We start from the raw sequence: 24468 nt of genomic DNA, 5'->3' as shown, positions 1-24468 counted from the left end.
GCCAAATACTAAAGAGCTATATATTCCATATATTATACTTGGTTACTGTTGTAAATATTTGGGGTTTGTGTTTCATGCAAATGTTTATTCCTGTTTTACATTTTAAATTCTATCTTTACGGGGAAATATTTTTCTCCCAATAAAGCCACCTGGTAAAAATGTATCTAAGAAATGGCATGTCTCCTTCTCTATTTGTGTCCTTATTCTGCATCTCCCTTGGGTTTTATACTGCGTGTCTCCAGTTGGGGAATATATATATGCACGCGGCTGTATATTTAGAGCCATGCCTGTCTGTGAATGTCCAGCTCAGTAGCTAAGTTTGTAAGGGCAGAAAATACCTGCTCTCTGCTTCCTTGCTTGTAATGTTTGTTGCGTTCGGCACTGGGATTATTGTTTTACTACTGAATATTCCATTGTCGCCATATGGAAAAAAATAGCTCCTGTACCAACATTAACTCTACACTGTGCTGTCATTTCCAGCCTTTGTTTCCTGCTCTGTACGGTTCACGCCCAGGCGCCGATTCCATTCACTCCATTATTCCTTCTTCCTCTTGGTTATCTCCTTTAGTTGCCACACATTTCATTTTGTTAAAAAATGTTACATTATTTACTGGCAGAAACATGTAAATGTGTGTGTATGTTACGTGCAGTTATATGTGTGGTTACAGACTGGCTAACAAATATTGTCAGGGGAAGAAGTCTGAAACCCTATATCCAGAATGCTCCACACTAAATAGAGTCCATTTAAAGCAAGCAATTCTATTTTTAAAAATTTCCTTTTTCACTGTAATAAGAAAACAGTAGCTTGTACTGATGGTAACTTAGCTGCAAGAATCCATATATCCTATTGTCCCTTTTAATGCTTGCTTAAAATCAAAGATTGGATTTGCCTGCGCCTGCCTAGTAAATGAATGACATAGGCTAGACAAATGTAAACCATGCTTTGTTATAGGTTTCCTTTAGGGCTCTGGCACACGGGGGAGATTAGCCCTGTTCGCGGGCGACTAATCTCCCCGAGTTGCCTACCCCTGCCATCCCGCCGGCGAACATGTAAGTCGCCGGTGGGATGGCAGACGCGGCGGGGCGATTTCAGGAAATCGGCGAAAAAGACTCGCGAGTCTTTTTCGGCGATTTGAGCTAAATCGCGCCGCCGCGTCTGCCATCCCGCCGGCGACTTACATGTTCGCCGGCGGGATGGCAGGGGTAGGCAACTCGGGGAGATTAGTCACCCGCGAACAGGGAGTTTTGTCGCCGGCGACTAATCTCCCCCGTGTGCCAGAGCCCTTAGGGTGAAGACACATGGAGCTACTAGTAGCAGCTACTTGTCGTGGCTACTAAAATAGACAATGCTGATCATTTACTGATAATTGTCTCTATGTGTGTTTTAGCAGAGGCAATTCTCTGTATTGTCTATAGCAAGGTATTTTCTGGCGTTTAGTAGCCATGGAAAAGTAGCTGCTACTAGTAGCTTTGTGTGTCTTCACCTTAGTGCTTCAGGGACCTGACAGTAGGTTTGTTGGCTGATGTGGGTCAGTAAATGTCTGCCAAGGAAGGTTTAATGTTAATGGGTGCATCTGAACCCACACAGGCTGCCAGGCTGGTCCAAGTTCTTGCTTTGTGGTACCAACGTGTGATCTGGAGACTTTCCTTATGCTGGTTTAACTGGGAGACAGTTTTTAGTGTGACCAGAACATTCTAACGCTGGCCATGTGCTATGCCATCCACCTGCTTGGTGAGGTTGCCAAACAAGTGGATTTTCCCCTGATATGCCTACCTAAGGTGGGCAATATCAGGCTAATATGATCGTTTGGCCCAAGGGCTAAACGATTGGATTACAACAACAGGAATACAAGCTGTCGGAGCGAGGACTGCATCAGTAAGCATCTGCCTTAGTTTTGTCCAAATATCGGTGGGGTAGGCTCACGGGAGGGCCCCATACACGGGCAGATACGTTGCTGAATCCGTCTGAAGGGCCCAAATGGTCAGCTTAAATCTGCCTGTGTATGGCCAGCCACCTTAACATGGGTGCACAACTGCTGTGAAAGCATTGCAAGAAAAACCCTTGTGTACAATGCATATATAGTTCTTTTAACTAACTAATTTATTTATCCATTCACTGGCATTGCTACTGGAATGAGTCTCTCAGTGCTCATACAAAAGGCCCCCTCTCCCAGCCACCAAAATAATGGCTTAGCCTAGCAAAGCTCAGCACTTTTCCCAGGCAAGGATTTAAATAACAGGGTTTTAGGTCAGCGTTCCCGAGCATCCTATTATTGTGGTAACTTTGTGCTTGGGCACGCACCTCTGGGAGAGTTTTATATACCACAGAGAGACACCTTCATTCATGATATATAAGCTGGCGTTGAGAGATCTCCTTTCTAGAGGTTACTGTGATGTACGTTCTTGCAGGGGAAGAGGAATGGCGAGCCCAGTGTAAATAATACTAATTGTTATTCTAATATTCGCCTCCCTGAAGCTGGCTGCTTGGTGTAAGGGAATGTCGGCATGTGTGAACAGATCCTCTTTACTCTATCAGCTGTCAGGCTCTTCCAAGGCAAAAAATAGAGCAGCCCTGCCCCCAGGAGAGGGGCCAGACTTGTTGTTTACGAGGGGAGTGATTTGGCTGCCGTGGCTATTGGTGTGAGAAGCAAAAGAGGCAGAGTTTTGGAAGTGGAGAGAGAAGCCTGTGAGTGAGGGAATAGGAGGGCACAGGGTTACAGAAAAACATTTAACCAAGCCATTGCCTGTAGTGGAGGCATCTGCTGCAGCATCATGGACACACAATGACCAGCAGGGTGGCCCTGTCTGAAGGTCAGGTGCCTCTGTGCCCTGCTCACAAACCAAGTGACACTTGTCATCATGGCACAAATTTGTGAATGGGGACCAGCGTTGCTGGACCAGAGTGTGGGGCTGCTTTGATTTACTGCAAGACTAGTAGTGGCCAGAATGACTCGCTGGTTTGCCTGTTCCTCCAAACGGAAAGTAAGTTTCCCTGCAGAACTTTCTTTCTTATCTTTGATGGGTGACATTTATGTTTGAAATGACTATTTCTACTTTCTGTGCAGGAACAGTGTATTAAATGAACAGTAACGTAAACATAACGTAATTAGGTTATTGAATCCATTGAGTCCAATGTATTGTTACCCTGCACTACACATAGAACTTTTCTGTGAGGCTTTGCAGAACTGCAGGAATGATGTGTGGGAGTGCAAGTTAATGATGTTTTCTTAACAGTGGGTCAGTGCACTCCATAGAAAAAGATTGTGGGGAAGTGGGAGATGTTTGCGTTGGCAGTTTCCCTCACAGTTTATTTGCTGCCTGTCCTTATCTTTTCCACCTACTTTCTTTGCATAGTGTTTTCATATATTGTGGTGTATTTTACGCTTTAATTTTTTGTTCTAAATTCTGGATTATAATGAAATGGCAGACTCTTATTATCTCTTTATCAACAGAAACCACTGTCTGTCCCTTTCACTTAACAGAAACTGTATAAATGTGTTAGAAATGTGTACTTCGTAAAAGCAGCCCAACTACGTGGGATGTATTCCCAACCTGCCCTCACGCTAATACTGTATTAATGGCCTTGCATAGTATGGTTGTCTTTTTATCGTTCTGTTTGTATGGGCTGTCCATTGAACAGCAGGAAGCAGAGGAGCCTTAGCACCCTTTTACTCTCTTTATGTGCCATGGCACCATACACCAGCAGATACGGGGTATCCACAATTTAAACCTGTCCAATCAACAGGATTGGCAATTGGTAAGTGTTATGTGGGTTTGACAATCCTCAAGCCAGCACTAAAAATCATCTGCAGCTTATTTTTGTACAGTTGTGTCAGTACCTGCGGCCAGCTGTATAGGAAACAGGATGATTTTAATGCTTTTTACCGTTAAGGTGTTTAGGTAAGATGTGTGTGATAAGTGCATGTCTTTATCCCCAGACTAAGGAGCTGGCCCCCTTAGGGAAAGTATGCTTTTTAACTCTCCCTAGATACATCTAGAAGCCCCTCTTTAAGGTTACTTAGGATGACATTTAGGGTGAACACTTATTTGATGTTCTAGATATTCTTGGAACTATGGCTGATTTGCAATACTGTAGTTTTAAACCATATTCTTTTTTCCTCTCTCTGTACAGCAAACGGCTGACTGGAATAAATATGATGAGCGTTTGATGAGAGCAGCAGAGAGGGGAGATGCAGAGAAGGTCTCATCCACACTTGCCAAGAAGGGTGTTAATCCCAGCAAACTTGACTTGGAGGGACGCACAGCGTAAGTTGCAGTCAAATGGCACACACTAGGGAACAGTAGAGTATACGGAATCTCCAAACACTAAAGATGTTATCTAATGAAATGTGCACATTTATTACAGCTCTAGCCATCTATAGCAACCAATAAGCAGGGAGCATTTACTGGTCCCTTGTTTAAAAGCTTTCATCTTAATGGTTACTGTAGGTTACTGCAACTGTCTACCTTTGTTACATGTGGGGGGTCAGTGTATAGATAGGACACTTAAACCTTCTCCTGCTGGCATTTTTGTATTTTAACAGAATATATATTCTATTCTGCTCTTTTACATGTTATTTGCTGCTACTAAATATCTTACCCATATTTGGAAAAGTTATCAGCTCACAGTAGCAGGCAGAGGGTGAGGAAATCCCAAATCAAAAACAGTTGAAGATTGCACAACAGCAGAGTGGAATGCTGCTGCCTTCTCTCCAATGTCTACTGTACATTTGATAGGAGTTTAAGGGCTGGCCTTTTGCCAACTTCACCTTTATTAATAGGCCTTAAAGAATGTGAAGATCTTAGCACCTTACTGTGGTCTGAAAATGGCAGTGACTTTAACTTGCTAGGAAAATAATTTGTTTGGAATGGTGCAGTGAAGGAACAACATATGCCCTAGGTATTACAATAGTTTTGAATCCATATGGTCTACCTTGCTTTTTAACTGTTCGGGTACTTCTTGTGTGTAGTAAATGAAGTTATATCTAATAATAACACATATTAAAATATAGGCTGCAAATGTATTTTTATTAAAATGCATTCAATTTGATACAAACGTGGATGCGGTCAATAATATTACAATGGGCAAAGGGCTGCAATTATTTAATTATGCAGTTCTTCTGATGAATGTTTGTAACATATATGTTTAATGCATGTTTGATCAGCCAATGATCAGAGCAGTGATTCTTAACCTTTGGGTTAATATAAGACATATATTTTTACCCCATGCTGACTTCAAGACTTACATTGGAACCTACGAGAAAATTGTTAAGAAGCCTGGATTAGAGGATAATTTTGAAAAGAAAACATAAGGCTTCTCCTGGAAATGGTGGATTTGTATTAAATAACCATGTTCATGTGCAATTGGAAAAACACTAATGATGTATTTGCTTTGCACTCCTGTAAGATTGGGAATGTATAGCAGCTTGATGCGGTGGGTACATAGATGATTACAGTGTTGCCCTTTGTTTTGTCTCATACTAATATCTGCCTCATTGTCTATCCTCAGATTTCATGTTGTAGCTTCAAAGGGTCACCTGGAATGCCTGAATCTTATCCTGGTGCATGGGGTAGATCTCACAGCCCCAGATGCTGCAGGTATGTAAATAAAGGAAAACCCTAAGTATTAGGTACTTGAATTTAAAGGTGTGCTTAGTGTCATATATTGATTTTTCATTACTGCAAATGTATAAATGATGGAGCTGCTTATTATAACTTGAGACTTCTACAGCCTTGGTGTCCCACTGATTATTTTCTGCAATTTCATAGAAAAATATATTTCATTACACCTGATTCAGCCCTCAAGCACTAATTTGTAACATGTACCATTTCTTCAGGTAGAAACGCTCTGCATTTATCAGCAAAGTATGGCCACTCCTTGTGTCTGCAGAAACTGCTGCAGGTGGGTGATCCTTTAGTTGTGAGATTTCTTAAATTCTCCATATCTTTGGTACTGAGGTAATTAGATGTCTCTCTTGTTGTTTAATTCCAGTTCAATTGCCCAACAGAGAATGTGGATCTGCAAGGCCGGACTGCCTTACATGATGCAGGTAAGAGGTTGCAGAACATTGTTGCACATTTAGTCCAAAGAGGTTCTTGTAAGTTTGGTAAAAACATTTTGTTTCAATAAGACAATACTTGTATTTAAGTGATAATGTAATTTTCCCTTAAAAATCCCTAGGAATACTGTATGTCAGTTTTATTGGGGAGTTTAGGCATCTACATTTTTTGCTCATAAATGCCCCCATGCTGCCCCTAGCCCAGTGGTATCTGCAGTTTGGGAATTGCAAAGAGAGCTTGGGTGGTGCTATTCCTCTATAGGCCAATTACAAATGAAAACACTACTGCAACCTGTGGGAGGCTTATGTCACCTCCAGCCCAATGTGACCGAATTGAATAGGACCCTAAGCTATGTCGGAGTGTCAATAGAGAGAGTACAATTTTAAAAAGAGAATGATGCCTAAATTACCCCCAATAATGTTGACACATTCCTATGGATTTTATTGGAATGTGTCCGTATCACTTAAAGTATTCAGGCTTGCCGTCTGAGGGCTTTTTTTTTTTTTAAATATCTAATTACAGGAAATGAAAAGGAGCATTATCAGTTTATTTATTACTCACTGTGCTGCTCTGTGGTTCTGTCATAGCCCACAATCTTTCCTTATAGCTGCTCAAATAATTATTTTACCTAGGCTTAAGTTACTGAACTTGTGTCCCAGTAATATTATTAAGCCATGCACCATCCTCATTCTCCTTAATTATTCATGACTAAACTGTGATGTTCAGGTTTTACATGGTGAGCTTTCACATTGTATTCCTGTGCTAGACAGAAGTGACGTTGGCAGGAGTGAAGATAGCGGCTAGTGAGCTAGTAGAAATGGAGCTGATTTCGGGGTAATGTTAACTTTTGCCAAAACAAAAAGCCTGGCAGTTTAGAAGAGCAGCACTAGGGTAACATATATTTATTTTATATTTCCTTCTCCTTCAAAGGGCTTTATTATTTTATAACCAGTGAGCACATTTGTGCATAACCTGTTCACTGGCTCTTGCTTAGTAACAGATTGTTTTCCCTCTTGTGCAGCCATGTCTGATTGCTGTTCCAGCGTGCAGCTTCTTTGTGATCATGGGGCTTCTGTTAATGCAAAAGATGGGGTAAGAATACTGTTTTTCAATTCCCACCCTTTTTTCCCATATGATGCTTCCTGTCAATTATACCTGTTGCACTTTTTGTGTGGGTGATTTCTCAAATGAATGCTAATCACAATTACACTCCAATATTCTGATGCCACCAACTCCTTTATTTATTGGCCCTAATTATCCATTTTTATGTTCTTTTCTGCAGGATGGAAGGGCTCCTGTGGCTCTTGCAACCCAGATGTGTCGCCCTGCCATTTGTCAACTTTTAATAGAAAAAGGAGCAGACATTAATTCCAGAGACAAGCAGAATAAGTATGTGGCAGGCAGTTTATTGGGTTTAGAAATATGAGCCGTATGTTATTCTGGTTTGCAGATGTTGGGACACACAGACAGCGTGGACATAATAATGCAACTGGTGGCTCCTGTTGCATTCTGGGTGTCTTCATGGACATTCATACAGTTATAGTTAGATAATTGAGTTGGGTTAAAAAAAAAGCCATGAAATTAAAACCCTCTAAATGCATCCCAGTACACATTTATATGCATACAGACCTATCTATAAATTAAAATATATAAACTATATATACCTATACCAACTAACTGTAGATCTTAAAGAAACAGTTCAGTGTAAAAATTAAACTGGCTAAAATAGACTGCACAAAAAAATTATTTCTAATATAGTTATAGGCAAAAATGTAACCTATAAAGTCTGGAGTGAGTGGGTGTCTAACATTATAGCCAGAACACCACTTCCTCCTTTCAGCTCTCTAACTTTAGGAGGGGGGAGGGGGGGGGAACATGGGACATAACAGTTAGTTTGCACCCTGGTCAGATTCAAAAGCAAACTAACTGAACAGTTATGTCCCATATGCCCTTCTAGTTACTGATTGGTTACTGATTGCTAACGGCTTAGAAGCTGTAAAGGTAGAAAAGTAGAGCTCTGGCCGTTATGTTAGACATCTGCTCACTCCAGCCTTTATAGATTATATTTTTGCCTAACTAAATATATATATTTTTTTTTATTTTGTGTAGTCTTATCTATTTTATCTAGTTTCATTTTTATGCTGAACTGTTCCTTTAAGATCTTGGTAGCCTTGGATATTATGCTTGTTGAAGAAGTCATCCGAGCCATTTTAAAGGCATTAGTAGAATGTGCCATTGGTCTTTTCTATGGGGAAAAAAAGATCGCCATCTATCTGTCTAACTATAATATCCTGTAATGTATTCATGTCCCCCCACAAACGACTCTCCTCCAGAGACAACAACCCCAACCTACTAAAATGCATAACTTTGCACTTTTTAACATTGAACCTCATTTTTCAGTTTGTTGCCCAGTTTTACAGTTTAGTCAAATCGCCTTGCAAAGTAGCAGCATCCTGCATGGAACTTATAGTTTTGCACGATTTAGTATCATCCGCAAAAATAGAAACTTTCTATACCCACCTCCGGGTCATTAATAAACATGTTAAATAGCAAAGGACTGACGACAGAGCCCTGCAATACTTATCTAACAACACTGGTTCAATTAGAAAATGTTCCATTTAGCACCATTGCTCATCTATCCCTCAGCCAGTTTTCTATCATGTGAAGCTAGTTCGCAAAAAATTCTCATTGGCATTGTAAAGATTCATCCAGATCTGCCTTGTAGGACATGAGCCTTAAATTCACTTACTTGTGCTTTGTAGGCATTACAAATAAATGTACATAGCTGCTTCTGCCAGCCAATGGTTTTATATCAGTTTTGGCAGTTCCCAGTATAACCTGAGTCATTTTTGTATCAGGACGCCCCTCATGCTGGGCTGTGAGTATGGCTGCAAGGAGGCAGTGGATGTCTTATTGAGAGCTGGAGCTGATGTTAACTTGGTTGACTCCTTTGGTCATGACTGTGCATATTATAGCAGAATTGGAGATAACCTGGAGATCCTAGCGATGATCAAAACAGCCATGGAGAATTCACCTCAAGGCAAGTTTGTCCATGTGATTTATGTTATACATGTCTGCAGTGTTTTGTACGTAGGATAATGAATTTGTATTGAACCGATTTTATTTTGACTGCAGGGCTAGATCCTGTCCGAAGGATTGTCTCTCTGCGTACGGTGAGTTAGTATTGCTTGTTGTTGTGATGGCAGTTTAGCATGTCTATTATTTTAGATTTATTAATCTTTTTTTAATTTATATTCAAGTAGCAGGACAGAGATAAGATTACAAACCATTTAGGATGTTCTCATGTCTTGTTCTCCCTGGCGTGCGTGTCGAAGTGTGTTTCTGGTTTGTTTCCCAGGGGTTAAATGTGACATCCATTCAAATATAGAGTACATTGAATACAATAAACAGATTTGGAAAGGAAGAGAAAAAAAAAAAAAAAGGAATTGAAAAGGGGGGTGGGGGTTTGCGGAGGGGTAATTTTCATTGATTGGGTACTATGGGTATAAAATTGTGGCAATTCCTTTTTGAGCCTTAGGCAAGTGAGGAGGAGGAGGAGGTACGATTTGTTTAATTCATTGGCAGATTATTTAGTTCTGCCAAAAGAGAGACTTCTGTCCACCAATTGATATACCAGAATGGGGCTAATAGTTGTGTTGTTTTCAACTGTCAAGTGTGTCTAGGTTTTTCCAAATGTTATAAAACCGTGAGCCTCTTGATTATTTGTTTATTTATTATTTAATGGGGGTTGTGTTTCTGTCCAGCATTCCAGGGTTGATTTTACTACTTTTAGTACAAGTATTTTTGCCAGCTTGATGTTACCTTTCTTAGTTTTGTTGGTGGCTTTGTGATCTAGCCCTAGGAGTATTTGTGGGTTTGTTGCATAGCGTGCTGATTTGTGATAGAGCCTCTTTCCAAAAGGCATCCAGTGCATGTTCTAAACTGAACTAAACTTTCAAGGTGAAGGCATTTCACAAATTTTTGGAGAGGCCGATAAACCTATTGTGTGTGCAAGTTTGGGTGTGATGTATGTTCTATGGAGGAGTTTCAAAGCCACGTCCTGGAAGTAAATGCTGACAGGGCTTTTGTGGGTTTTGCATATGTCGTGGTAAGTTGGGCAATTGTGATATGTGGAATCACTTTTCGCCATTTAGGTATGCCTTCTTTGCAAACATAGTAATCTATAGTTACTATTAGGCTTGTGGCTCAATTTGGTGGTTTTTGTCTTGTCTCTTTTGCAAGCTGAATGGCTGTTCAGCACCATTTAGTGCCTTCATTACTTCTGCATTTTTATGCATGTTTCCATATAGCTTATGTTTTCTGTAGGGGATTCCTGGGCTTTCCTCTTCCCCACAGGCACAAAGGTTATTCAGCATTTTGCTGCCAATGGTAATACCCTGTTAAATGAGCGGGTGGCAAAATGTAATTTTGCCTCTCCGTTCACTTGAAAGGCAATAATTTGGAACTGTAGGGTGCACCCATGAGTCAGACGATTATTGTGTAATAACACGGCAGTGAGCTTTTCCAGATGATGATCGCCTGACCCTTAGGCACATTGCATTGGACAAGGCAATTACTATTCCACTGAATGAAGGAGAAATTGTGTGGGCGGCAAGACAAACTGAATGTCCTCCTGTGCCAATGCTTTTAAAGTAAATCTAGTTATATATTCCTGCACAGATAATTCAGTAATGTTCTTAACTTTTCTCTGAACTCACTGTGTTCAAATCTGAAGTACACATTCCTGTTGTTTTGTACATATTTTTAGAGAAAGACAAAGCAAAACTCAGTGGAAGAGGGTAGTGTCGTATCTAAGGAGAAATCGCTGGTAAGTGCGTCCATTTGACTGCAAAGTGGTTTGTTAGTGCACTCATTGGCCAAAAATATGTGGAAGATCTGCCTGCCCACTGTCTCATTTTGAAACCAAAGGTGTTATGATTACTACTACAGCAGCCTTACAGGCACATAATTGAGGTTGGGCAGTGACGATAAAGTAGAAGAAAGCCTGCTTAATGTTTTATCTGTCTCTTCTATATGTGTGTGTGCACTGGCATGCATAGGGACCAGTCACATACAAGGTACAGAAGGCAGCGGATTGGGTTTTCTCTGCTGCCATATTTACACCAGTGAAGAAAATGGACCATATGCCATTACCCCTAATACAAGTATAGACTCCATTATCTAGAATACTTGGGACCAGGGGTTTTGCAGATAAGGGTGTTTTCTGTAATTTGGATCACCATTTACAATATGGTATAACACCGTGCTACATGGGTGAAAGTCCAGCAGAACCAACAAAACGTGGATCCACTAGTCCACCTTAATTTAGTATGTATCCTCCAAAGGTGCGCTCTGTATAAAAAAAAAAATCACTCCTTGTCCCAGGACACTGCAGATAGATTCAAAAGCCACAATAGTATAGTACTGTTAGCAAGAGATCACACGCATTCAGATCCTACTTACACAGTGTATCCTCCTCTGTGTAAGTAGGATCTGAATGCATGTAATCTTTTGCTAACAGTACTATTCTGTTGTGGCTTTTGAATCTATCTTTGGTGGCCTGGGACGAGGAGTGATTTTTTTATACAGAGCACACCTTTGGAGGATATGTTAAGAGATCCTATATGTTTTTTCAATGTCAGACCTATAAATAGAACATATGCTGAAAGTAAATTCTGCCTAAGCTTTTGATGTAAAAAAAAAAAAAAAGAATCTATATTGTTTTGGTTTAACACTTACAAAATCTTCTGTAAATCGCTGAGTTAAGCTGGCTGTATACAGTGAGATCCGTGGAAAACAGAGCCCAAGGCTCAGTCCCTACTCTGACGTCAGGCTTTCATTTCAGTACTGAAACAAGCGAGTATGCATTTCAGCAGCAAAATCTGCTCTGTGCCGGCACCCAGGCATTGCAATGGCTCTGAATACAGGCACATGAAAAGGCTGATGCCAGTGTATTGGCTGATTCAAGAATCAGCCCATGTGGCATTAGCCTAACAAGTACATCTCACCCGTTTTGACTTCTTACATGCTTAGTGGGTGATACATACAAAGCAGCTGTTCCTGATTTTTATTTATTTTTACAGGATCTGGAAGCTGAGAATGAGAACTTACGGGAGAGGCTTCGGAAAATACAGCATGAGCAGAGAAGTCTCTTTGAGAAAGTGGAGGGATTACAACTTCAGCTCAACCAGGTAAGGATGCATCTGCTGGATGCAGTTACAGTATATATGGCTTCTGCAAGGAAATCCTTTCTGCTCTGGAAAGTATCTGCATCAAAAGCCTGAAAATACCATAGATGTGTTTTCCTATGATAAGGACTAATATTGTTCTGTCTTTGGCAGGAGCAAATGATGTCTGATGACCTAGAGAATGAGGTAAAAGCAGAAAGGCCTAATTCCTAGGGGGGAATTCACAAAAGTTCTGATATTGAGACAAAATAAAAGGGGAGATAGATTTGTTGGATTTTTCACTTTATTCACAAACCTCAATCTCCACTCTAGTGAATTTTTCTTTTAAACAGACCGTTTTCAGATTTTGTCATTTTTTGACATTTGACATTTTTTTATGAATTTGCCTTTAGCTCTTAGTAAATCTGTCGGTGCCATCAAACCCAGTCCCACAGCTATATGAGCCTTGGAATAAGGATTTTACCAGCAGGATCTTGCATTTCATATGCCAATTGTCATTTCACTTTGGGGGTATTTCCTTAATAATTTTAATTTTGGTGATTTTAGTTTGCCCAGGGAAACTAAAACTAAAACTAAAAATTTGCCTGGGAGGCTTTATTTTTCCTTTAAATAAAAATGTACACAATATATTCACTCAAAATGTTAGTGCCTCATTCATTAAGCTAAAACTATCATAATCATGCAAATGTGAGGTCAAAACTTTTTATATACAGTAAAAAATATAAATTAAACTTGTTTAGAAAATATTAATGAGGCTTTTTGCACCTATTGTTCTAGGGTTAGACAGAAACTTGTCCCCTAACAATAGGCTGCTAATCCCCATTAATATGTTAATGATCCCCCAATGGGGCCCCTACAGGAGGTGTGAACTGGAGACTGTGTGAAACCAAACCAAACAGAAGAGCTTAGAACTGATCTGACCGTTACACTGAGCTTTACTCCCATTTTGAAAATGTCGGAAAAAATGTCATTAAAAAGTTTGTATAAATGTCGCTTAAACAACAAATTCACAAGGGTGTCTGTAAACTTTCTTTCACCAAAAACGGAAAAGTGGCAAAATTTAGGCGGATTTCTGTTTGTGAATCTGGAGAAAGTGTTTTCCACCAGTTTTTCCACCACTTTTACTCCAAAAAAGGGCTCTTCCTTTTTGTGAATTCCCCCCTAGTGTAGGAATATTGGAATAAGTTACTTTTTTGTTTGTCTAACTGTTTTTTTTTCTCTAAATCTACTTAAAGAAGGAGCATTTGAAATCTATTCTAGAAGGAAAAGAAAAAGAACTAGAAGAATGTCTGAGAACCATGGAAGGTTTGAGGGGGAAAGTGAGATATTATGAGGTGAGATATTATGAAGACAATGGAATCTTTTATTTAAATAAACATTTTATTTTTGTGTGATGGGCGGGGTTTGTGTTTATTGTTCTTAGTTAGGGATTTTCTCCCAGGTCTGGATGTTAAGATGTTTTTACTCTGCAAGAAATGCTGTAAGAAATAGGCATATTGTTACCAAAATGAGGAACATTAGAAGGCTAAATACTGATCATTGTGTTTTGCAGCAGAAGAATTATTTGGCACAGAGCAGCCCATTCGGTAATGGTGAGTTAGAATATTCTCTCTCGGCCCCCATAAGTAGCAATGTCATTCTTTTAACACTCTCTCTTTGCTTCTAGGTAAAGAAGAGGTTGTGATGAAACAGAATTCTATATTGGGTGTGGACCCACAGGTATGTAGAGGGTTTTAACATTTTTTATAGTCTTGAAATGATATCTTCTAAGTTATATACCTTTAGCGTACTTAATTTGTCATTACTTGTAAAATGCAAGAATAAGCAAACCTTTTATTTTAAAATTCCTATAAAGACTCTATACAGCCCCTGTAATGACATACCACTCCCTACATTGAGACTAATATCCTTTCTGAGATTGGAGATCTGGAAACCCATTATCCAGAAAGTTCTGAATTGCGGGAAGGCCAGCCCCCATAGACTCCATAATAAGCAAATAATTCTCATTTTTAAAAATGATTTACCGTATATACTCGAATATAAGCCGAGGTACCTAATTGTACCTAAGAAAACTGGACAAACTTATTGACTCGAGTTTAAGCCTAGGGTGGGAAAGTTTCAATAATCAAATAATTAATATAGGACACTCAGTGTGACCCCCTGTGAACTCTTCATAAAAATATAATGTTGGCAGCTGCAGATTAGGGAAAGGTGGATGGAGGACCCCTTGACCCTCCTGCCTTGAAGCTGCCATACTAAGTATCAGAATCTTAGACCCTTTATTAATATAAACTTCCTGTAGCCATCAAAGCAAGGCAAATATACCCCAGTAACAGGGCAGCAGGGCATATATATATACCATGGAGACTGAGCAGCTGGGCATATATATATATATGTGTGTATGTATGTATGTAATGCAGCAGGGCATATATATACAGAGTAGCAAGGTACATATACACAAACACTGGAGTAAGGGGCACTATAGCTAAAAACACTTCTAACCATTATATATCCCCTTGGTCCTTACACTTCCAATCTATCCTGCGCTGAATTTTAGTTTTTTAAGGAAAAACATATATACAATAAATGCTAGTTTTATGTTTAAATGTGTCCAAATCCCCCCTAAGTTTTAGCACAAAGTGAAGAATTAGGCCCTTCTCCAACATTCACTTCAAAATGTAAAATAAATTTGTTTTCAGTGTTTTTCTGATGATTTCTGCTGTATTCTTTATATCTTAATTTTTTTTTTAAGCAGAAACCTGCAGCTTGTCTGTATAGATTTATGCCTGCATTAGGTTGCACTCTATGTAAGAGGAGCAGGCAGGGGGAGACAGATGGGCTATCCCCCACCTGCCCACTACGGGCCCCCTAACTTGTGCGTCATTCACATATGTAAGCTAGGGAGCATCTGAAGGCATAGAACGTATTGGGGCTCTGTAAGGATGGAGCGTTTTTTTTGTGCACCCAAAAACTGCTCTTTGCACTGAGTACTTACAGTTGCCACCTTTCTAGCGTTAAATACCGGGCCTTCGGGATGGGGGGTTGAGTAGTGACATCAATTTGGGCAGGATAATGGGCGGGGCAGAGATAAACATCTACTTAAAAGGGGAGTGCTTTCCACAGAGAGAGTCAGGGAGGAATGAATATGAAAGGTTGCAGCCCTTACAACCTTTCTCTCCCCACATCCGCCCACGTTCGCATGTGCACGCTCGGACGTGGGCAGGCACGGGGGAGACGACTGTCAGTGCAGCATATATCGACTCGAGTAAAAGCCGAGTCTGAGTTTTTCAGCACATTTTTTTTCTCTGCTTATACTCGAGTATATACGGTAAAGTATAATTTTTAACAAAACAGCCTGTACTTGATCCCAACTAAGATATAATTAATCCTTTAAAACAAAACAATCCTACTGGGTTTAGTGTTTGAAATATATTTAAGGAGACTTAAGGTATGGAGATTCAATTTACTGAAAGATCCCTTATCCGGAAAACCCCAGGTACCGAGCATTCTGGATAACAGGTCCAATGCCTGTAATTTCATTATCTAGCATGAATAAACGCAGGCCGAGAATCAGCCCCTATGCCCCAAACAGCTTTTGGACCTGCCTGCACCCAGAATCAACATCTTATCCTTTAAGAATATTAAAGTTAAACAAAGTTCTTGAGCAAATGTAAGAAAAGGTGCAAAGTTTGCAACAGGTGCCATCACCAATAGCAGCCAATCGGCAAGAAGCATTTACTGGTCAACCTCATTTATATGGGTTACTGCACCTGGGCAAACTATTATTTTATTTATTATTGTCTTTTATTGCATATGGGGGTCTGTGTCTTGGAAATTGCTCCTTGGTTACATGAAGTTTTCCAGGAAATTCTATTCTTTTTCATGTCTGAAACTTTTTACCTATAAATATCACAAGACACTCTTTCACACATAGTTTTAAAGGCCTCCCTTTCTTCATCACAGAAGAAACACTCATAGATCTAGATGTTATAATAAATCCACTTACACACACACACACACACACACAATCTATAATATTATATCTTTTACCCTTGTTATTTCTGTTTAGCTTGCAGCTCACCTGCCGGCCAGGTCTCAGCTGCGGCCACTGGAGCTCCCAGGAGAAAATACAGATCAGCGCCATGAACTGGAAACTATACGTAGATACTATGAAGCTGCAAGAGATGAGACAATAAAGTTGCAACAGGAGCTATCAAGGAGATCTTCTGAATGTGTGGCGCTTGTCTCAGAGAGGGATCGATGCAAGGTGGAGTCTGACCAGCAAATTCACCAACTAGAGGATGCGTTGCGAGATGTACAGAAAAGAATGTTAGACTCTGAGGGGAAGGTCAAACAAATGCAAACGCATTTTCTAGCCCTAAAGGATCACCTGACTCAGGAAGCCCTGAGTGGTAGTTCTCGTGCTGAGGACATGGAGGAGCAGTTGAGAGAAGTCAAAGGGAAATACGAGGGAGCATCGGCTGAGGTTGGTAAACTAAGAAATCAGCTGCGCCACAATGAACTACTGGTACAAGAGCTACGCAGAGAGGATGCCCGCTTGCGTAAGGAGAATCGCAGGCTGCAAGATGAGGTGGCTGTCTGTGAAGAAGAAAGGGATCGCGCAGAACGCGTGACACAGGAGGCCAGAGAGCAGCTTGCCCTTTCTGTCACCACGGACAAGTTTGAGAACATGCGATGTCTGCTTACCAATGAAGTGAATGAGAAGTCCCGGGCATTAGAGATGGCTGAAGCGGAATTGACACAAGTACAACAAGAGCTTGAAACTGCACACAGAGAAAAGAAAAGAACAGAAGCCAAATTAGATATGTTGAGGAAGGAAGTTGAAGAAATGAATGTTAAGAATCACAGCTTTGGACGAGAGGGTGAAAAACTGCAAGCAGAAAAGGTTCTGCTGCTGCGGCAAATTGAGGATCTTACTGCACAAATAAAGAGCCAACACGTGCCAGCTGAGCTTCATGCCGAGACCAAAAGAGCCTTAGAAGTAACCATTTCTCAGCTTAACCAGAGACTAGCAGAATCTGAAAAGACTCACAGAAAGTCTGAAATGGATATGGAGAAACTGCAGAAAGAGAAGAAAGTATTAACTGAAAATATATCTCTGCTTCAGGCTTCAAGTACCCCTAAAGAGATACATGAAAGAGAGCTTACGTCCATGAAAGCAAAGGCCAAAGAGCTAGAAAGGCAACTGGCTGAGGCACAGAGAAAACGTGAGGAGGAGACTGCTAGAGCATGTAGTCTTCAGTTGGAGAACACCAGTTTTAGGGAGGATTATCTGCCACTGACCACCCACCACAAGGCCACTTCCATGCTGACCAGTGAGCTTGACAAGACTAAAGAAGATCTGGCAACACTTAAAAAACAAGTTGAAAAAGAATGTGGAGAGAAGGCTGTACTAGAGTCAGAGCTTCAGGCTGAGTGTTCAAAACGCGCAGCACTACAAGCACAGGCAGACAGAGAATCTCTCAAGCGGGCAGATTTGCAAGCAGAGATGAAAAGCATTGTTAGAGAGCGTGAAGAACTGCAAGGGCAGCTGAAAACCAGAACAGAAGAGCTATCAGATTTGCAGGCCCAGATGCGCAAGCTGAAAATTCAGGTAGATAATGAATATGTGAAGCTTAAAGTACACGAAGAAAAAATATTGGAACTGCAAAAGCAAAAAGAACAAATACTGCAAGAGTTGTCTCAAGCCCATGCCAAGAACCAGCAGTCACAAGAGGAAGTGCTGAGACTTCAGACTGCGATCCGCGGGCAGAAAGAGGAGCTGGATACACTGCAGCACTGTATTTCAGAGAAGTACGCTCCACTGGCCAGTATAGAAGAAAGAGAGCAGAGCTTTCAGAAATCACTTGGTGCGCTAGAGAAAGAACTGGAGAAGGAGCGCTGCAGAAGCAGAGAGATTCAGCACAAGCTGGAGCAGCATAAACAGGATGCCCAAGACTTCCAGAAAAAATTGGAGTCTGCAAAATTAGTGTTACAACAGGAGAAAGCTGCTCAGGAGCAGGAGAAGCTTGCACTGCAGAGCCAGTTGGCAGAAACGCACGCTTTGCTTCTTCAATTACAGAAGTCTGAGGCTGAGATGAAGCAGAAACAGCAAGAACTCCGGGAGCAGAACTTAAAGGCTCAAAATAAAATCGGTGAGATGAAAGATCAGCTAAGGAACCAGTACATTCCCATTCAAGAGCATGAGGACCTAAAGGCTATTCTAAGCACAAAAGCATCTCTGGAGGTACAGCTGAAAGAACATATGGGTCTGTATGAAAAGGAACTGGAGAAAGTAAAGAGTCTTGAAAAAGAGCTTGAGAAACAGAAAGATGGTTCTCTTCCCCTTGTGCTCCATGCCCAGGAGGTGCAGGCCTGGCAGAAGAGACAAGCGGAAACACAGAAAAGGCTGCAGGAGAAGGAGGAAGCAGCGCAGGCAGCAGAGCAGCAGCTTAAACAGCTCAAGGATGAACTACACACACTCCGCCTCAACTTGCAGGAGGCTGAGCAAGAGAAAGAAGATTGCACTGCTGCAAGGATAGAACTGGAGCAGAAAGTAGCTCAGATGGAGCAGAGCAGCAGCAAGGGCAATGAACAGGCCACGCAAATGAGCCAAGAGCTGCAGAAATCACAAGAGGAGAGTGTGAAATTAAGAGAGAAAAGCAGTGTCATTGAACATGAAATTTCCCAGCTCAAAGGAAGGTACGACGAATCTCTGGCCACAATAGAAGAGCTAAAGAGTCGAATCCTGTCGTCAGCCAAAGACCTTAAAGACAAGGACAAAGAGGTAGGGTAATCCGAGGTAGGGTAATCAGAATCTCAGCATCTGTTTTGGGAACCCCTAAATTGTAAAATGTCCCCCTAGACTCTGGACCATCAGGCCTATGTCACTGCTACTTCTCCTTACAGAAATGCTGCTCTTCCTTGTATGCAGTCACACTTGCTTGCATTGGGTCAGCTCTGAATTACAGTTCAGGGGCAGTTCACCTTTAAATTAACATTTAGTATGATGTAGAGAGTGCTATTCTGAGACAATTTGCAGGTGGTCTTAATTTTTTGATTATTTGCAGGTTCTGAATGAATTTGCTTTTTGTTTAGCAGCTCTACAGAGAGGCAGGCATATGAATAGAGGAGGGCCTAAATAGATAAGTAATAAGAAGTAACAATGACATTTTTGTCTCGCAGAGCAATAGATTTTTGGCTGTTGGTCAGTGACCCCCATTTGAAAGCTGGAGAAAGTCAGACGAAGAAGGCAAATAACCAAATCAAAAACTATAAGAAAGTCCAATTAAAAAATGGCTAATAATAGGTTAACTTTTAATATTTTATAGAATTGTCAGACTTTTTTGTGATATCTCTTAAATCTCTTTCTACTGAAAGTGCTAAATTGCTTAGTATTACGTTGTTGTTAGATTTAAATAAGTACAAAAAAATAGTTTTTGAAAAATTCCACCTTTTAATGTGCAGTGTTATTAAACTTACATTCTCTTTGTCAGATCTCTGCTCTCGTAAATGATGTGGAGAGGCTGAAAATAGCTAAGGCCCAGATGACAGAAGTTGTTGGGAAGAAACTGTCGTATGAGATCCTGCAGTCTCAGGTGGTGTCTCTGCAGCGCCAACTAGAGGTAAGAATCTGACATATCTATTTGACTTCTAAATGTGTCCAGTTAATTAATATTATTATTATTAACATTTATTTATAAAGTGCCAACATATTCCGCAGCGCTGTACAATAAGTGGGTTTCATACATTGGACATACAGAGTAACATATAAAGCAATCAATAACCGATTACAATCTACAAGGAGAAAGGGGTTGCGACACAAGGTGTGGGAATGGGCATGACCAGAGTTGTGAGAGGTGGGGCACAGGGTGTTGCTAATCTAGATTAGGGTAAGCTTCTCTAAATAAATGTGTTTTTAGAGATCTCTTGAAGGCAGAGAGACTGGGAGAAAGTCTGACAGTTTGTGGGAGCGAATTCCAGAGAAGGGGGGGGCAGCCCTTGCAAAGTCTTGAATGCGAGCGTGTGAGGAGGGAATGAGAGAGGAGTTGAGGAGCAGGTCAGTAGAGGAGCATAACAAGCGGGTTGGATGGTACCTAGAGATGAGTTCAGAGATGTAGGGTGGGGCAGAGTTATGGACTGCTTTAAATGTAAGAGTCAGGAGTTTGAATTTTATCCTGGATGGTAGGGGAAGCCAGTGCAGGGATTGGCAGAGTGGCATGGCAGAGGAGGAGCGGTTGGAGAGGTGTATCAGCCGTTAATCCCCTCACACATCCTCACACTTCATGCCTACAGGTATATTCCCTCTTTAGCTACTATCTAGAGCTTTATTCATTCAGTGCATACAAAACTGAACAATCTTATTACTAAGTCAAAGAAGAGGTATTGGCTTCACCCAGGTCTAGTCAAGCAGCAGCGGTGTTACAGCATCACACAAACTGGGTGGAGACAATTCTGTGAAAAATAGGCAACTTTACATGCTAAGCCCTCTTACCCGCCTTCCTCAGTGTTTGTGCCCCATCCCCTCACTGTTATTTCTCTATTACAGGAAACTCAGCAGAAGCACCAAGACATCATTGCCATCTACCGCTCACACCTGCTTAGTGCTGCCCAGGTAAGTAGGTAGGATTTGGGGTCTACTTGCCCAGTATACCTGACGGTATAGTACACTAGCTCTGCCAAGGATTCTCTGAGGCATTGACTAGTGGCACCAAATGAACACCAAATGAACACCAAGTGGCATGGTAGGATAACTAGAAGTGACCTTTCTTTTCTTTCTTTTCTGTCAGGGTCACATGGATGCTGATGTCCAAGATGCCTTGTTACAGATTATCCACATGCGGCAAGAGCTCGTCTTCTAAAACCTTCACTTCTTTTGTTATGTGAATAGAGGCCAGGGACTTACTCAATGTACATTAAACCAGTAATGATTAAATATACATATAATTATGGGAGACCAAAATACAAAATAAACAAAAAATTAGGTATAGGAAGTGGATTAGTAACAGAGGTCAAACATTGGAGCACAAAGAAGATGGGGTAAATAAATGGATGTGCATGGGAAGGTGAATAGAAGGGAGGGTTTGTGTAGGGGAGAAGGATATGTAAGTGACTTAATTGAAGGGTATAGTAATGTGATGGGTTGGAGGCCTAAAAGTTGCCTGTTGGGCTGTGTATAGCGAGAGGAAGAGCAGCAGGAGATGAGCGAGAGTAAGGTAGAAAATTGATATTGGATTGAGGGCATAAACGCTGGGTGAGGCAGAGAGGGTATGTAAGTGAGTACAGCGCACAGGGAAGGTACCAGAGAATAGAGACGGCAGCACAGAATTTGAGGTGAGATTTGAAGCCGCATGTGATAAAAAGGGAAAGGATTTTTGGGGGATGTTTTAGGAGAACCACATACAATACTTGTTTTTGTATATTAATGCATCTTTTTGCTCAGCTGACATCTTTATTTTCACCCTTGTCCGCAAAACAGATCTTAGTTGTCATACTGAGCACCAAATTAACTTCAATATTACGGCCAAAAATAGAACTGAGACTTAGTGGGAAAAACCATACCAGGCTCCAGAATACCAGTTTACACTCCTACCAGTTTACACTCCGAGTAAATAGACAGTAAATAGACATAGAATTCTATATTTATTTTATATATATATTTTTTGTATGGGTATTTTGATCACTTACTTCATGGAATGATCAGCTGGTCTGACAGAAATTCCATGCTAACTAAATACTGCATAGCTGTAGAGGTGGCAGGACCATACCATTATCCAGTATATGCTCATGTGCCTTTCTCTTTATTATGTCTTTACAACTGTTTCTAGCAGTGTTTTTGCTGCATCTCTATACAGTGCTATGGCTTTTTGCTCTCATTGCCAGTATTTTTGCTCATGCCAGACAAAGGCTAGCCTGGCTTATTTTATCTTTTCATTTATAGAGGCAGGAAGATGTGTGCTCAGTCCTATTTCTTGGCTGCATTTGTGTACAATTCAATAAATAAACCATGTTAAACCTGTTTCTTTGCTTTTTATATATTCCCTTATCTACCACTTTTAGCAGTACAGGTGGCAGGGAGCTGTTCCCTTCCCATTAATCTGCTAATCGGCTGCTGGGGAGGGAAAGGGAGGGGGTGAAATTACACCAACTTGCAGCTCAGCAGTAAAGTGTGACTGAAGTTCATCAGAGCTGTGGCACCCTGGGAAATGAAGTATATGACTAGTCCCATGTAAAATTTTAAAATATATAAAAAATCTGTTTCAATGCAGGATTCTGCTGGGGAAGCTCTATTAACTGATGTGTTTTGAAAAATAACATGTTTTCCCATGACAGTATTTCTTTAATACAAACATTGCAGAAGGCATAGAGAGTGCTGATACAGTGTACGTTTAGGGAAAGAAAATCACAGTAAGTATATCGTAATTTTCCCTTTTTTTCTGGACAAATCCCATTTCAACACTCTGCAAGATATAGTATGTTTAATGGCCAGCTGGGAGGGTAACTCAGACTGCTGGATAATACTGCAATGACTTTGCTGAACTTCACAATACTGAACTATTCATTTTCATACTAGCAACTCCAGCTGTAGAACCTAGCAATGTAAAGACTTCTCATAGGATTTGCAGATCTCAAGTCCAAGCTAGAGAGAAAAAGAACAACAAATAATGTCACACCGAGTGATCCCAAACTGACCATCCCACACACCTATGGTGAGAGGCGGACTATGCCTGACATATCATGGGAATCAATTCCCAGAAATCAGCTAAGAAGAGACCTTAGTGAGCTTTGGGGAGGATCCTTCTGATGGGGCACAGAGATATCCGGTTACTACTTATATGGAGTACCACCAGGGAAATACCATCTTGTTAGAATAGCGCCACCTGGACAGTCAAGGATATTGTCAGGAGTAAAAAAGAGGGCTGGGCTGATGTTCTTCTGGTTAGAAGAAACACATGACCACATGAACAAGCTGATGCGGTCCCAGGAAAATCAAACTTGCCCAATTGTGTATGGCCACCTTTAGGCTCATAACCCCTTCAAAAATGTCATAAGTCTCTTAGTGGCCTCCATCATTGGTGACTTTGGTGAGTGGCCTGTACTTTGCAGATTTACAGATGTGCCAAATTATTTCCATTGAAAGGAAACTGCTAATATAATTTGTAAACAGCGCCACCTTCTGGCCATTTTATCTACAGTGGCTGAGAAACCTGTTGAGATTTTGCTCTTCTTAGAGAAAGAACACGACTCCCACTTTTAAATGACATATAAACCTATAAAAAGAATGCCTAATTACTCAGAGCATGTTCCCTGATTGTATGGATGGTAAACTGACCAACAGGTGGCGCTTTTTCAGTATTTTTTTTATATTGGCAGTTAGAGACGGCTTTAATAGCTTTGACACAGGCCCAGACTGGCAATCCGTGGCTTCTGGCAAATGCCCGAGGGGCTGCTGTAAGATTCCATTGATAGTCACTATATATTGGGGTGCTGGGGGGCTGTTTGGGCCTCTGTGTACCTGAAGGGCCTATTTCGAATCCTGGTTTGGACTTACTTTGAAGCTTTTCTTTAATGACAGATTTAACTACACTGCAGTCAGGGACTTGAACATTTTCTTGTGTCCATCCCCAGCCTTGAGCTTTTCAATCTCCTTTCCATGGAGTCACTTAGATTGTTCTCTTGACTCCATGGTTGTAAGTAATGGCACCTTAGGGATCCACCAGAAGCTGGCTGTGCTTTGGGGGATCCCTATTTTCAGTTCATGGCACTTCTCTTTAAATATGTTTACCCCCCCCCCCCCCCCATTTATTAACATTGAGGGTAGGGCCTAAATATTATGCCCAGCATTCTGTCTCATGTGATGATCTTTCATACAACCTTTCTGAAGAGGTACAAAGTGGAAACAATTTCTTAGAAAGTGCCTTCCCCCAAATTCTGAATATCATGAGCCTCATGCTTTCTCAAGAAGGAACTGGGAGGGCGCTGACCCCCCCCCCCTCGCTATTGCTCTTCATGTCTATTCTACCTCATGGCTTTTTGCCATATAAAAGCTTCACCCAGCACCAACTTTCCAATCAAAAGTTTTTATATGGATGCCGCTAGGCCCACAGAAACTGATCCAATATGAAATGTGTGTGGCTCATCAGCATTCCAGGATTTCTGGCACCTCCCCCCCAAGGGCATTGATTCCTCCGTAGAAATGGTTTATATAAAGCAACAAGAG

The 24468-nt window shown here is 41.0% G+C and overlaps 1 protein-coding gene across 5 annotated transcripts in view; it reads left to right on the top strand.

Annotated features, from left to right (window-relative positions):
- Positions 1–22266, top strand: part of uaca (uveal autoantigen with coiled-coil domains and ankyrin repeats) — a 43964-nt gene extending 21698 nt beyond the window's left edge. Inside the window, exons 1-19 of one of the 5 annotated variants that reach the window (XM_004912587.4) lie at positions 2658–2982; positions 4133–4266; positions 5510–5598; positions 5838–5902; positions 5993–6050; positions 7082–7152; positions 7343–7449; positions 8919–9100; positions 9196–9233; positions 10829–10888; positions 12144–12251; positions 12402–12434; positions 13484–13582; positions 13801–13840; positions 13915–13967; positions 16318–19035; positions 19745–19873; positions 20797–20862; positions 21038–22266. In XM_004912587.4, the coding sequence (XP_004912644.1) occupies positions 2947–2982; positions 4133–4266; positions 5510–5598; positions 5838–5902; positions 5993–6050; positions 7082–7152; positions 7343–7449; positions 8919–9100; positions 9196–9233; positions 10829–10888; positions 12144–12251; positions 12402–12434; positions 13484–13582; positions 13801–13840; positions 13915–13967; positions 16318–19035; positions 19745–19873; positions 20797–20862; positions 21038–21109 (4158 nt within the window). In that variant the 5' untranslated portion in view covers positions 2658–2946 and the 3' untranslated portion in view covers positions 21110–22266. Of the gene's footprint in view, positions 1–2657; positions 2983–4132; positions 4267–5509; positions 5599–5837; positions 5903–5992; positions 6051–7081; positions 7153–7342; positions 7450–8918; positions 9101–9195; positions 9234–10828; positions 10889–12143; positions 12252–12401; positions 12435–13483; positions 13583–13800; positions 13841–13914; positions 13968–16317; positions 19036–19744; positions 19874–20796; positions 20863–21037 lie in introns of those variants that run through there. The other 4 variants (XM_004912586.3, XM_004912584.4, XM_004912585.4 and 1 more) reach the window with 4 other exon arrangements.
- Positions 22267–24468: the final 2202 nt, after the last annotated feature.

This window comes from Xenopus tropicalis, chromosome 3, assembly GCF_000004195.4.
Source record: "Xenopus tropicalis strain Nigerian chromosome 3, UCB_Xtro_10.0, whole genome shotgun sequence".
Classification (NCBI taxonomy): Eukaryota; Metazoa; Chordata; class Amphibia; order Anura; family Pipidae; genus Xenopus; species Xenopus tropicalis.
The sequence above is the reverse complement of the archived record's forward strand: the minus strand, read 5'-3'. Positions and strand labels throughout refer to the sequence as shown.